Source organism: Colobus angolensis, unplaced genomic scaffold, assembly GCF_000951035.1.
Source record: "Colobus angolensis palliatus isolate OR3802 unplaced genomic scaffold, Cang.pa_1.0 Scaffold75, whole genome shotgun sequence".
NCBI classification, from domain to species: domain Eukaryota; kingdom Metazoa; phylum Chordata; class Mammalia; order Primates; family Cercopithecidae; genus Colobus; species Colobus angolensis.
The window spans coordinates 5,319,516-5,333,736 of record NW_012121265.1 but is presented as its reverse complement, the minus strand read 5'-3'; the positions used below and the strand labels follow the sequence as shown (position 1 = coordinate 5,333,736).

General features: G+C 35.4%; 1 protein-coding gene across 1 annotated transcript in view; it reads left to right on the top strand.

The window, feature by feature from the left end:
* The window catches only part of NHLRC2 (NHL repeat containing 2), a 54,883-nt gene that overhangs the window by 1,068 nt on the left and 39,594 nt on the right, over positions 1–14,221 (top strand). The window contains exon 2 of the mRNA XM_011927850.1: positions 2,899–3,051. Within this exon, the coding sequence (XP_011783240.1) occupies positions 2,899–3,051 (153 nt within the window). The remainder of the gene's footprint in view (positions 1–2,898; positions 3,052–14,221) is intronic.

Below are 14,221 nucleotides of genomic sequence, written 5' to 3'. Positions count from 1 at the left end.
AGTAGCTGGGACTACAGGTCCGCGCCACCACGCCTGGCTAGTTTGTGTGTGTGTGTGTGTGTGTGTGTGTATTTTTAGTAGAGACGGCGTTCCACCATGTTGGCCAGGCTGGTCTCGACCTCCTGACCTCAAGTGACCCGCCCGTCTCCGCTTCCCAAAGTGCTGGGAGTACAGACTTGAGCCACTGCGCCCTGCTTGCCACACAGTCCTAAACACTTGAGGGGATATTACCTTATTCATTCACCTCTATAGCCCAGTGAGGTTCTCGTATCATTTCTCTTTTACAGTTGAGGAAATGGAAGCACAGAGCGGTTAAATAACATGCCCAGGGATTCACAGCTGATAACTGCCCCAGTTGGATTATACAGACTCTAGATTTGCTGGTTTCTTAGCTGTGCTGTGCTTCTCCGTTCAAAGTCGTGAAACTAATACTTTTAAAAATTAGAATCAATTATAGCCTATTTCCAGGGTTTAAATCCTGGCTATGTGAGCTTTCGGAGCGTGAAGGAACAGATATTCCCAGCAGGGATGTTTGTGAAGCACATCTTGCCATGATAAATGAAAACGTATTTTACCTTCTTTGGATGGGAGTAGCATTGCTTTGCCTGGTGATGCTGGCATGTGTCCTGGCGTGACACTGAAACCACATGTATAGTTAATTGGTTGGATGTGGCAGAGTTCAGTTATCTCATGGGAGGTATACCGGAACCAGCCTCTGACAACACAGTATTTGGTGTCTTTCCAAGCCTTTTGCACTACCCACCTTGAGAAGTGCTTATTTTTCCTATTATTAATCTTATACTGGATTTGAAATATTGTGGAATTCTTACAAAAGAATTGGGTACATAAAGCTTATCAAATCAAACTTTAAAATATTGTTTACATCTATACAAATAGATGATTTTTAAAAATGTTGGTACAGAAGGTAGTTATAAAGTACACTGTTATAAACAAGCAGGCCATCAACTGGGATTTGGGGAATGTTTTTTATTTTCTAGTCTTGTTTGTTTTTACAGGGAGTGTATTTTATTCCCATGAGATTTGACTTCTGTGACTCATAAGTAAAAAAAATACAATAAAATATTCAGGGTTTGTGTTTAGCATAGTATGATTTTCTCCTGGACCCGATTATTGAGGACAGAATGCTAGAAATGACTATTTTCTTGGTTTCTTTAGCAGTAAACTATAATCAAGAAGTCATAAACATAACTTTATCTAAAAAACTGTATGCTTTATTTCTTAGAAGACTTATGTATTTATGGGTGACAGTGCAGTGTAATGGATAGATTCACACAGACCTGGAATTAGATCCTTGTTATTTCCATTTTGTTGTGTGATTTTGAGCCAGTTACTTGACCTCCAAGGCTTATATTTCTCACTTGCAAAATTGAACTATTATTTACCTTTCAGGATTATTATTTATATTGAAAGTAATATATGTAAAATTCTTAATTCACAGGAAAGCTTACTAAATGTTAGCACCTTTTTATTGTATTCATTGTAATTATTATTATTGTAAAATACATTATTATTAAGTCTGGTAAGTATCTAGCACAGTAACTGAGATGTAGTAATTCTTTCTATACCTCCAGATCTAAGCCACTCTTGACTATTTACAGAAAAGTCATACAAGACAGATTCATAAATATTTTGCAAGTAGGATATGAAATATACATTAATTAGTGTGAAGTTTTGCATGATCACTTGATCTGGTATATAATTAATACTTTAGCAAAATGGATAACTGAGGTCACTGTATACTGAAACCTCATTAGTTTGGACTAATTGACCCAAATACTAGTTTGATCTGCAGATTTTTTTTTTCTAGAATTTTGTTACAATTGAGTAGCTACAGTTATTGTTGTTAGTCATTAGTTGTTACTGTTTACTTATTCCTCTCAACTTTGGCTTTCAGTTGCTACTATTCTAAATACCTGCTTCAAAGTATAATTAATAGTTGTAATAGCTGCATTGAGTTATTTATAAGCAGTAAACTTTGTTTTCTTAAATTGGTTAAATAGAGATGCTGTACTTTATTATTAGTTAACAAAATCTTTCTTCATAGTACAGAGTTTACTTTTTTTGGAGGAAAGGGAACACGTTTTTCATCAATATTAATGTTACCTCAATGAAATCTGTAACAACAATAAATGTATTTTGCTTAACTTTACATTTAACATATTTTATTTTGTATTTACGGTCTCATTCAAATCCAGAATATTTCAGTTTCTTCTCCTTTAGGAAACTGGCTTGGGCATTTTGTGTGTTTATCCTTACACACATTTCACTCCTTTTTGATGTTTAGTTATGTCTTGCTATTCTTAAGCTTGACCTTTATTCTTGGTAGCCCATTTGTATCTAGTTGTTTATGTAATTAGGTTGATTTACTATTTGATATTTCTTCCTATTTTTTTTTTTGTGCCTAAGTGTGTTGCCCTTACTCCTTTTCACAGACTATTACACTCTTTCTGAAAGAATTTAGTAGCTTTTTCTTGCTTTATTTGCAGACGGCATTATAATAGCCAGCTTTCCCATCCTCTATTCCTCCTGCTCCCTGACCCGTATCCCCATCCCTTCCTTTTCTTTCTTCCCTTTTTGGGCTTTTAATCTCTATTAATTTGCCTTCTTGGTCTTTTCTTCCAAACCACAAATAATCTGTTTAGTCACAGTCATACAGATATGTCTTTTATTTCTTTTGTTGATAGAAAATGATGGTTCATAGTAAACAACAGTAAATAACATGCAACTGCCATAGCCTTTAAATGGTGCTACTTTCTCTTAAAGTGTTTGACTATTCACATTAGTCTTAAAAAAAAAAAAAGATCACATTTTAATGGAAAGTTTCAGGTAAATTCCTTTTCCCTTTAATCATTGTAATTTATTTTATGTAAATTTCAGGATTAGAATGGCTGAACACAGAAGAGCCTATTTCAGTCTACAAGGATCTATGTGGAAAAATAGTCATCCTTGATTTCTTCGCCTACTGCTGCATAAACTGTATTCACCTATTGCCTGATCTCCATGCATTAGAACACACATACTCTGATAAAGGTATCTGCTCTTTAATTAGTTTCTAACAGACTGTTCTGGCATAGTCACTGGAAGAGTGGCTGACTCATTAGCTCATAGGAGAATGAACATTTGGCAAGACTTCAGTGATTCTAAAAGTAATCTCTAATCTATGACATATACCTTTTCATAAAGGGTTAAGCTTAGTGATAGTGGTCTGCCTATCTAAAGAACCAGCATTTAGTATATGGTTTTTTCTCTGAGGCTAAGGGCATAATTTGCTTTTTTCATGATCAGATATTTTAAAAGGTCTTTGTATGTTGAAGTTTACTTAAATTTTTTCTATTAAAAAAAAAATATATGACCTTAATTTTATACTCTTTTCACTGTGATATAAAGGTTTAAAGTTCTTATTAGGAAATGTGACTAGGCTTTCATTAATATTGAATGACATTAACTGCAGTGGAATGCCAAATATAACAGATATTCTTTCATTGACCCTGCTTCATTAAAAAATGGTTTATTACAGTTAATGTTTTTCAAAGCACACTAGGAAATCCATTTTTATGGTATTACAGATTCTAAAGATGTAGATTATACTTACTGGCTTTAGAAGTTCCAAAAATTAATCAGATTTTTGTTTTGGTTTACTTTCTAAAAAAAGAGCATGGGAGTAAATGAAATTAATTAAAGGTACCATTTAATTAGGTTTAAATGAATTGAAGCACTAATCTTGGAGTGGATAAAAAAAAGAGATAGGGTCACCAATCATGTGATAGTAAAGATGAGAATAGACGATATATGTACAAAAGTAAAGGATATTCTGAAACTAAACTTTAAAGAGGAAGTGATAGAGAAATCTTCAGTGCAACTTAAACTTCAGATGCTTCTGAATTGTAATAGATTGTATGTTAAAATTACCAAATGATTTATCAAGAACTCAAATATTTCTACTAGCTAAATCCTGTTACTAAAAATATATCTGTATGGATTTAAGAAATGTGGATATCTTATCTCCTAGGTTTTGGATCCCAGTGTTTCTTGTTCAAGACATCACATTTATTGAACATGTTGTTATGTGCAGGGTACTCTGCTAACTGCTGAGGAAATATGTAACAAAATTGAATAAAAAGCATTATGGAACCTGAGGAAAGGAATAAGTCACTTTGCCTAGAAACATTGGAAAAGATTTCTCAGAGAAGGAAACAATTGAGCTAGAACTTGAAAAATGAGCAGGAGTGCAGCTGAAAATGAAAATGGGGCAGAAGGGACAATCCTGGCTGAGGAAGCGTCAGGTAAACAAGCATGGAAGCACAGAGGAGTAGGATTCTTGCTCCAAGAACAGGTAAATAATTTAGTGTGGCAAGATTGTAAGGGTTCATGGTAAAAGTAAAAGGAGACAAAGGTAGGTTAGGTTAGGACCACATTGTGAAATGCATTGTATAGCGTTTTTAATAGTTTAGACTTTTCCTCTGTTGAGGATACAGAGATATTGAAGTTTGTTTTTGATTTGTTTTTTAGTAGACAGATGACTTTTGTGTTTTAGAATGGCATTACACATGAAGTTAAGAATCTCAAAGTTTACCAGTTCCATACCTAAGATAACCCCTAAAAGACTATTTGGTGAGTGCATGGTTAACCCCATACCTTAAGCAGCTTCAGTGACTTCCTAGAATGGATGCTTATAATCACCTACCAGTTTACTGGAAACATTGTTTTTATAGCATATTGTGACAAAAAAATTAAAAATATCTTTATATACAAATACACTTCTGAAAAGTAAAATACTTTGTAAGTGGAGCAAGAATTCACTCTCAGTTTCAACAAAGAATCACAAAGCATACACAAAGAACAGGGAAGTGTGGCCCATTCAAAGGAAAAAAAGTAAACCGATAGAAATTGTCTCTGAAAAATACTTGATAGCCTATCTATGAGACAAAAACTTGAAAACACTGTCTTAAAGATACCAAATAAATAAAGGAAAATGTGGAAAAAGTTTAAAAAAAAAATGTATGAAGAAAATGGAAATAACAAGAGAAAACCTAAATAGAAGCTAGAAAGAAATTCTGAAATTGAAAAGTGGGGACTAACGGAGAGGAGAAACTCACTACAGAGGCTCCTTGATTTATAGTGAAGCTTGATAAACCCATGGTAAGTTGAAAATATTAAGTTGAGAAAGTATGTTTAATGCTTGGCAGCGCAGCAGATGGTGTCTGACTTACGATGATTCAACTTAAAATATTTTGACTTGATGGTGGAAAGGTGATACTCAGTAGAAATCATAACTTCCTAAATCATAAGGAGCTCTTTGACTTACAGTGGGATTATGTCCAGATAAACTCATCATAAAGTTGAAAAATCATAAGTCAAACCCTCATAGGTCAGGGGCCATGGAGAGATTCAAAGACAGATTTGAATAGGCAGGAAGAAGAATCAGTGAACTTGAAGATAAGGCAATGGAAATGATTGAGGAACAAACAGAACAGAGATTGAAGAAGAGGAAACAGAGCCTAAGGGACCTTGGAACGCCATCAGTCAGACCAGCATATGCATTTTGGCAGAGAATATTTGAAGAAATAATGGTTGAAAACATCCCAAATTTGATGAAAAACATGAACACAAACATTAAGAAGTTTAGTGAAGTCTAAGTAGGATGAACTCAAAGAGAACCACGCCAAGACACATTATTATCAAACTGCCTAAAATCAAAGAGAAAATCTTGAAAGCAAGAGAGAAGCAACTCAGCACATACAAGGAATCTTCAATAATCAGCTGATGTCTCATCAGAAATTTTGGAGGCCGGAAGGCAGTGGGCCGATATATTCAAAGTACTAAAGGAACAAAACTGTCAACCAAGAATTCTATGACTGGCAAACTGTCCTTCAAAAGTGAGAGAGAAAGTAAGACATTTCCAGATAAACAAAAGCTAAAGGAGTTCATTAATAGACCTGCCCTGAAAGAAATGCTAAAGGAGCTCTTCAGGTTGAAATGAAAAGACACTAGATAATAATTTGAAGCCTGTGAAGAAATAAAGATCTCAGTAAAAGTAAATACATGGGCAAGTATAAAAACTAGTGTTACTGTAACAATGGTGTTTAACTCAACTTTTTGTTTTCTACATGATTTAAGAGACTACTATATTTTTAAAATTATTCTAAAAGCTAATGTTACTGTAACATCACATTTTGTTTTCTATGTAATTTTTGTTTGTTTGTTTGTTTTTGAGACAGTCTCGCTCTATTCCCCAGGCTAGAGTGCAGTGGCACAATCTCGGCTCACTGCAACCTCTGCCTCCCAGGCTCAAGCAATTCTTCTGCCTCAGCCTCCCAAGTAGCTGGGATTACAGGCGCCTGCCACCATACCCAGCTAGTTTTTGTATTTTTTTTAGTAGAGACAGGGTTTGCCATGTTGGCCAGGCTGGTCTCGAACACCTGACCTCAGGTGATCCGCCCACCTTGGCTTCTCAAACTGCTGGCTGGAATTAAAGGCATGAGCCACTGCACCTGGCCTGTTTTCTATGTAATTTAAGAAACTAATGCATTAAAGTAATTATTAGTTTATATATTTGGAGATACAGTGTACAAAGATATAATTTGGGGCTATCAACAACGGAAAGGGATGGGATGGAGGTGTTAAAGGAGCAGAGTTTTTGTATGTTATTGAAGCTGGCATAAATTCAAATTAGAGTGTAATAACTTTAAGATGTTAAATGTAATTCCCCTGGTTACAAAAAAAAAAAAAAAAAGCTAAAGAGCATACACAAAATAAAATAAAAGAATTTAAATGTTTCACTACAAAATAAAAGACAACCAAACAAAAAAAGACAGTACTGTAGGAAATGAGGGACAAAAAAGCTCTAAGGCATGTAGAAAACAAATAGCCAAATGACAGATAAGTCCCTCTTGGTCAATAATTACTTTAAATGTAAGTGGATTACGCCCTCTAATTGAAAGGTAGAAATTAGCAGAATGAATAAATAACATATTCCAACTATATGTTCTCTTCAAGAGACTCACTTTAGATCCAAAGATACAAACAGGTTAAAATAGAAAGGATGGAAAAGGATATTCTATGCAAATAGTAACTAAAAGAGAGCTAGGATGGCTATGTTAGTATCAGACAAAATGGACTTTAAATCTAAAAAGGTTACAAGAGACAAAGAAGGGCATTATATACTAATAAAAAGCCCAGGCCGAGCATGGATTGCACATGTAATCCTAGCTACTCAGGAGGCTGAGGCAGGAAGATCACTTGAGGCCAGGAGTAGGAGACCAGCCTAAGTAACATAGTAATACCTCATTTATTAAAAAATAAAAAAAAAATATGTAGATGATACAATGATTATGAACACTTAGGCACTTAATAACAGACAAAATATATGAAGCAAAAATTGACAGAATTGAGGGGAGAAATAGACAATTCTACAATAGTAGTTGGAGAATTATACCTAATATATAGAGGACACTCTTCCCCAACAAGAGAACACTACCCAACAACAACAGGATTGTATATGGGACATTTTCCAGGATAGACCATAAGTTAATGCCACAAGTTAATTTCAGTAGATTTTTTTAAAGATAAGGTATCTTTTCTGATCACAAATGGAGTTAGAAAACAATAACCAAAGGAAAACTGGAAAATTCACAAATTTGTGGAAATCAAAGAGCACACTCTTTTTTTTTTTTTTTTTGAGACGGAGTCTCGCTGTGTCGCCCAGGCAGGAGTGCAGTGGCGCGGTCTCGGCTCACTGCAAGCTCCGCCTCCCAGGTTCATGCCATTCTCCCGCCTCAGCCTCCCAAGTAGCTGGGACTACAGGCGCCCGCCACCACGCCCGGCTAATTTTTTTTTGTATTTTTAGTAGAGACGGGGTTTCACCGTGTTAGCCAGGATGGTCTCGATCTCCTGACCTCGTGATCCGCCCGCCTCGGCCTCCCATAGTGCTGGGATTACAGGCTTGAGCCACCGCGCCTGGCCTAAAGAGCACACTCTTAAATAACCAGTGGACCAAAGAAGAAAACACATAGGTAATTATTAGAAAATACTTAAGAGAAAAATGAAAGCAAAATGTGACAAAACTTACGGCACATGGTGAAAACAGGGCTAAGGAAGAGTTTATGATTATAAATGCTTATATTAAAAAACAAATATCTTAATCAAAATTTACACCTTAAGTATCTAGAAAAAGAAAAACAAACTAAACCCAAAGCTAACTGAAGGAAGGAAAATAAAGATTCAAGCAGGGAGAAACAAAATGGATAATAGAAAAGATCAATTTGGGTACAACCAACCAAAAGTTGATTCTCTGAAAGTACCAGAAAAATTTCTTTAGCTAGCTAGACTAAGAAAAAAGAAGACTCAAATTTTTAAAATCAGGAATGAAAATGGGAACATTACTACTGATTCTATAGAAGTAAAAAGGATTATAAGAGTACTATGAGCAATTGTACACCAACAAATTGAATAACCTAGATGAAATAGACCAATTTCTGGAAACAACACCTACTAAGACTAAACTATGAAGAAATAGAAAACCTGAATAGACCTACATCTAGTAGCATTATTCTCAATAACCAAGATTTAGAAACAGCCCAAGTGTCCATTGATGGATCATAGGTAAGGAAAATGTGGTATATGCGTATAATGGAATATTATTCAGCCTTGGAAAATTATTCTAACAACATGGATGAACTGAGGACATTATGCTAGGTGAAAAAATTCACAATTTTTGCCACACATAAAAATTCAAATACTGCATAATTTCACTTATACAGAGTGCTTAGAGTAGTCTGAATCATAGAGACAGAAAGTAAAATGGTAGTTGCTAGTGACTAGTGAGGGGGAGAATGCGGAGCTATTGTGTAATGGGTACATTTTTAGTTTTGCGAGATGGAGGATGGCAATGGTTGCACAGCAATAGGAATGTACTAAATACCCTGAACTGTACACTTACAAATGGTTAAAATAATAAATTTTATGGAAGAAACTGTAAGAACACAAAAATCGGCCGGGCGCGGTGGCTCACACCTGTAATCCCAGCACTTTGGGAGGCCAAGGTAGGTAGATCTTGAGGTCAAGAGATGGAGACCATCCTGGCCAACATGGTGAAACCCCGTCTCTACTAAAAATACAAAAATTAGCTTGGCGTGGTGGCGCGCACCTGTTATCCCAACTGCTAGGGAGGCTAAGGCAGGAGAATTGCTTGAACTCAGGAGGCAGAGGTTGCAGTGAGCCAAGATTTAACAAGTTTTAACAACTATTTTAAAAATGAACCTTACAAGGTCAGAATTGTGCACCACTGGGAAGGGAATAGTCAGTGGTGTGTTGGAGCTGGCTCCTGTAGGCTGGTGAGAGCCATTTGTTAAATATGTAAGAAATTTTATGAGCTGGTGGTAATCTTGAAATCAGCTGTAGTGGGAGTATTTAGACCATGGAAATCAACAAATGCTACAAATCAGAGGTTTTAAAAATCGCTTTTCATCCCCTATTCCTCTCACCATATGGAAGAGCTGGTTTATTAGCATATTACTGGGTATGATTTGCTGGCCCAATAACTCACTTGTTAGTGTGGTAGAGAATACTGACTAGTGTTTTTCTGTATTTGGCTGTTAGAATATCGTTTGTGAAATATATATTTTTTTGAGATTACCCTAGAACTTTTTCTTTAATTTGCCGCAGGTTTGTGAAGAATATTGGAAAAAAGGAAAAGCATGAGAAATAGTTGAGAATGCCATTGTGATGCGTGTTCACAGAGGCTTTAGTCTCAACGTTGTATTTCAAAGAAACATTACTTCTGTAATATGCTGCTATATGAAAATCCTGATAATAAAAGATTTTTATATTGATTGCAAGATCAGTTCATATTCATAAAAGCAGACATACCCAGAAATGATCACATGAGAGCTCAATAAGCTGTCACTAAGTCCCTAAACTAAATTTGCTTTTTTTGTAGTTAAATGTCTTCTCCCATTACTATTTGATGTACTTCTGAATGTATCTGCAGCAGTGCTATTTATGTTCTCAAAGTGACATGTAGCAGCATATTTAAAATTCCATGAAATGTTCCGCTCATTTTACCATAAAACCAAAAATGCTCCACTGAATAAGGAAGTGTTTATTAATTCAAAACACCTTGAAAGAGGTCCAATTTCATAATCAACTTGCTTCCTCTAAATCAGCTTTTAAACACGGGTTTGTAATAGGGGGCAGTGCCACTTTCACAGTAGTGAATGAGAAATCGCAAATGCCAAAAAGTTTGAAAGCAAAAAGCAAAACGTATTTAATAGTAATGAATTGTTCTGATGTTTAAACATTTTAAAAGACGTAACTATGCCCTAAGATTGTTATTAATTAGTAATAACTTAGTCCATATTTATGTTAAACTGCAACCGTTTTCTACTTGAGAGCTTCTAAGTTTTTTATTTATGGTGTGTACATTAATGGTATGTTATTATATGGTACTGAAATTGAACATAATGGCTATTATCTAAGGAAAAGCACTTTTGTTTTATAGGAAAGCATCTATTAGGAAAACCTTGTGTATTTTAATGTGATTGCTAGGTGTATGTTAATGTATAACTAAATCAGACTTCTAAAAATCTGAATTTCATATTACTATTGAGTAAATGCTAGTATTGTCATGTAGTATATGCTTTTTTCTGTTTTATACTTTATTAAAAATTAGAAGAATGCACTTTTAATTTTAGAGTAAAACTAAGCCTTTAAATAAGTCTGTATGTAATTTCACTTTGTGTCATGGTTCTCAAACCTCGCCACCCCACCAGCTCCTCCACCAGGTTTGATAGTTTTCATTAGGAGTACTCACTCACAAGATTCAGTTGTACTGAATCAACTACTCAAAAGATATAGTTGCACTCATGGCTATATTATAGCAAAAAGATACCAAGCAGAATCAGGAAAGGGAAAAGATACATGGAGCTAGTTGAAGGGAGACCAGGTACAAGATTCTAGAGTCTTCTTTCAGTGGAGTCAACCCAAGGTGCTCTTAATTTCCTCAGCAATGTGTTGTGACAGCACATTCGGGATGTTGCCAACCAGAGAAGCTCAGAAATAACCAAGGCTTTTATTGGGGGCTGGTCATGTAGGCAGCTTCTGCCTGCTGTCATGTTTCAAAAGTCCAGACTCTCAGAAGGAAAGCAGGTATTCAGCATAAACTGTGTTGTTTGTACAAACATTTTAGGCATAGTGAGCCACTCTTATCAGTTCTAGGAATGGTGAAAACCCTCCCGAAATCTAAGCTCCCAGAAGCCAGGCAAGAGCCAATCTTGTCTGCACACCTTTTAAAGGATAGCAGTCAGGGTTACTATGTTAACTCTTTCTGCACACACTTTATATTTTCTTTATTCAGTAGTTCATCTATGTATTGTTCTGTGTTCTTAAATAAAGTACTATGAAAACATTGCCAATTTATGGCACATTTGCAGATGTTTAGTGTGGACAACAGCCTGACATCAGTGTTTGATATGCTTTCAAATTTGCTTCTTATTTCTTTCCCAGTTTAGTGTTCAGTGATTTTGATCCTTTCATTTTCATGTTTCCATTGTTCTTAGTATAAAAACGAAAATTTTGCTTCTCCAGCATCTTTTCCACACCCTTCTCATCCTTCCTCAAGGCTGTTCTAGCCTCCCTGGCTTTCCTTCAGTTCCTAAGTATCATCATTCCTCTTGCTAAACACCTTGACACTGTTCCCTCTGCCTGGAATCATCGTCTCATCCTTTTTGTCTAGTGAAGCCATGGTTGTCTTCTGGATCTCAGAATGTCACCATTACAGGTGTTTTTGTTTTTTTTTTTTTTTAAACATCTTTCAAGAATGCCTCAAATATTCTCAATCCTTGCATTTAACTAGGTTTTTACATTGCCTGTGGTTAAACTACACGTTCTACTATAGTATATACAATTGTAATTGAGTGCACTTAGAAGTACACATCTCTCAATAAGACCTTTGAAGCTTTAAAAATATGTATTTTAAAAAGTGGTTTTATTACTAATATTTTAGAAGCAGTTATGTATTTATCATGTTTTTTGTTTGTTAGTCAGAGACAAGATCTCACTCTGTTGCCTGGGCTGGAGTTCAGTGGTGCAGTCACAGCTCACAGCAGCCACGAACTCCTGGGCTCAAGTGATCTGCCTGCCTCAGCCTCCCAAAGTGCTGGTATTACAGATAGCCTGAGCCACCGTGTATGTGTGGTTTTTGTTGTTGTTGTTTTACTTCACTGAAAAGAAGGAAGTTATAATTTTTGATATAGTTTCTCCTTCCCTCATTCCATTCCTCCTTACCCTCTTCTCTCCCTCTTTCCTGTCTCGCTCTCTTCTTTCCTTTCTTCTGTATTTTCTCTTAAATGGAGTAATTTTGATCCCTATATTGGCAAAGGATTCATAAATGGAAGAATCTTTTACATCTGCTTTTTACTATTCATGATTAACAGAAAAAGCAAAATAATTTAAGAAAAATCTGAATATTGAGATTCTTACAGAAAAAAATGGGAGTGGATATTTGGCAATTGTATTTCTATGTACATCAATATAGATCTCCTATTTGGACAATATGATATGGTTTATTATACAGATTTATAAATTCCTTCAGTATTTATGTCCTGTGAAATCATTCATTTTCTGCTTATGTACTAGGCACTGTGCTGGAGAATAAGAAAACATGCATGGGCACCATGTAATTAGTAGGCATTGTAGTCTAATGAGAAGGCATATAATTAAATAATCACATACATATTTTTATAATTTCTGATTAGTGATCTATAGAAAAAATTATAGGCTCCTATGATGACATTATAGAGTTTAATCTGGAAGAAATCTTTCTTATGAAAGTAAAAATTGAACTTCAGTTCTAAAAGACAATGTGCCTTTAGTAGGTGAAAACAGATGAGAACATTCCAGTCAGAGGGAACACTATATGTCAACCCTATAAAGCAAAAGAAGTAATGATATTATTGAGGAACCAAAGGAAGTCCTAGAATATACTGCAGGAGGAAAAGGGTATGGAGAAGATGCTGGAGAGATGAGATTTGTTATACTAGAAACAGTTGAAAGCCAGTGAAGGATTTTCTGCAACAAGGTGACATGATCAGATTTGTGTTTTTAAAAGATCAGTGACTTCAGGGTGGATAACTCCTTGGTGGACAAGAATGTATATGGGAAATCTGTGACAAGGCTGTTGTGCTCTCTGTGAGATTGAATAACAACTTGAAACCAGTCATAGCTGATAAGAGCAATAGGACTTGATTGTGGATTAAGTGTGGATGATGAGAGAGGGCTGATTGGTTATTACAGAGATGTCCTATATTGGTTTTTTGCTTGTATAATTGGATGGATGATGGTGCCATTCAGTGACAGGAAACACTGAAAAGGTCATATTTGGAGGGGAAGGTTGTGAGTTTAGTTTGAAATATCTTTGAAAGTTGCACTTCATTCTCCATATGACTTCCTATTTTTCTTAGGATAAAGATATAAATCTTTACCATGACTTACAAGACTGATCCTATCTGTATGTTTATTCTCATTTTGTCCCACGTTCTTCCTTGTTCTCTGTGCCTAGTCACTTACCTTCTTAAGTTTCTTCTATCTTTCATGCTTCCTCTTTGTAGGTGCTGTTGTCTTTCCCGAGAATCTCCTTCAGTGTTCTCTGCACCTAACACCTCATCATTCACATCTCACTTCAGTCATCACTTCTTCAAGGAAATGTTGGGATATATTCATCAGAAGGAAAATATGTGTGATACATGATAACATTTTATGATAAATATTACATATATATAATGTACATAAAATGTATATGGATTTAACTCATGGATTCTTATTTAAAATTCACTGGGTTATAAATCATTACTGTGATAATTTATTTTCGTGTTCAAATTGTCCAAGATTTGACTAATAGGATCCCCTTCAGGCTGTGTTCTGTGCTCTTTTGGCATTTCTTTGTCATTTTTTGAGCCCTTCCTTACTAATCACACTAAAATATTTCCAGATGTATCTTATGTTTTTCCAGTCCAACCCTGAGTCAGCTGTTTCTCTAAGGGGTTTTGATTCCTTTTAGTAGGGAATGGTGTTGAGAAACCAAGGTCTGGGAACTAGATGTGCTCATTGCTACTATGGTGTTTTTGCTTCTGGTCTCTCAAATAATTCAGAAATTACTTAGGCTATTCCATCCCACTTCTCAGCTTCCCCCATTAGATTGTTATTC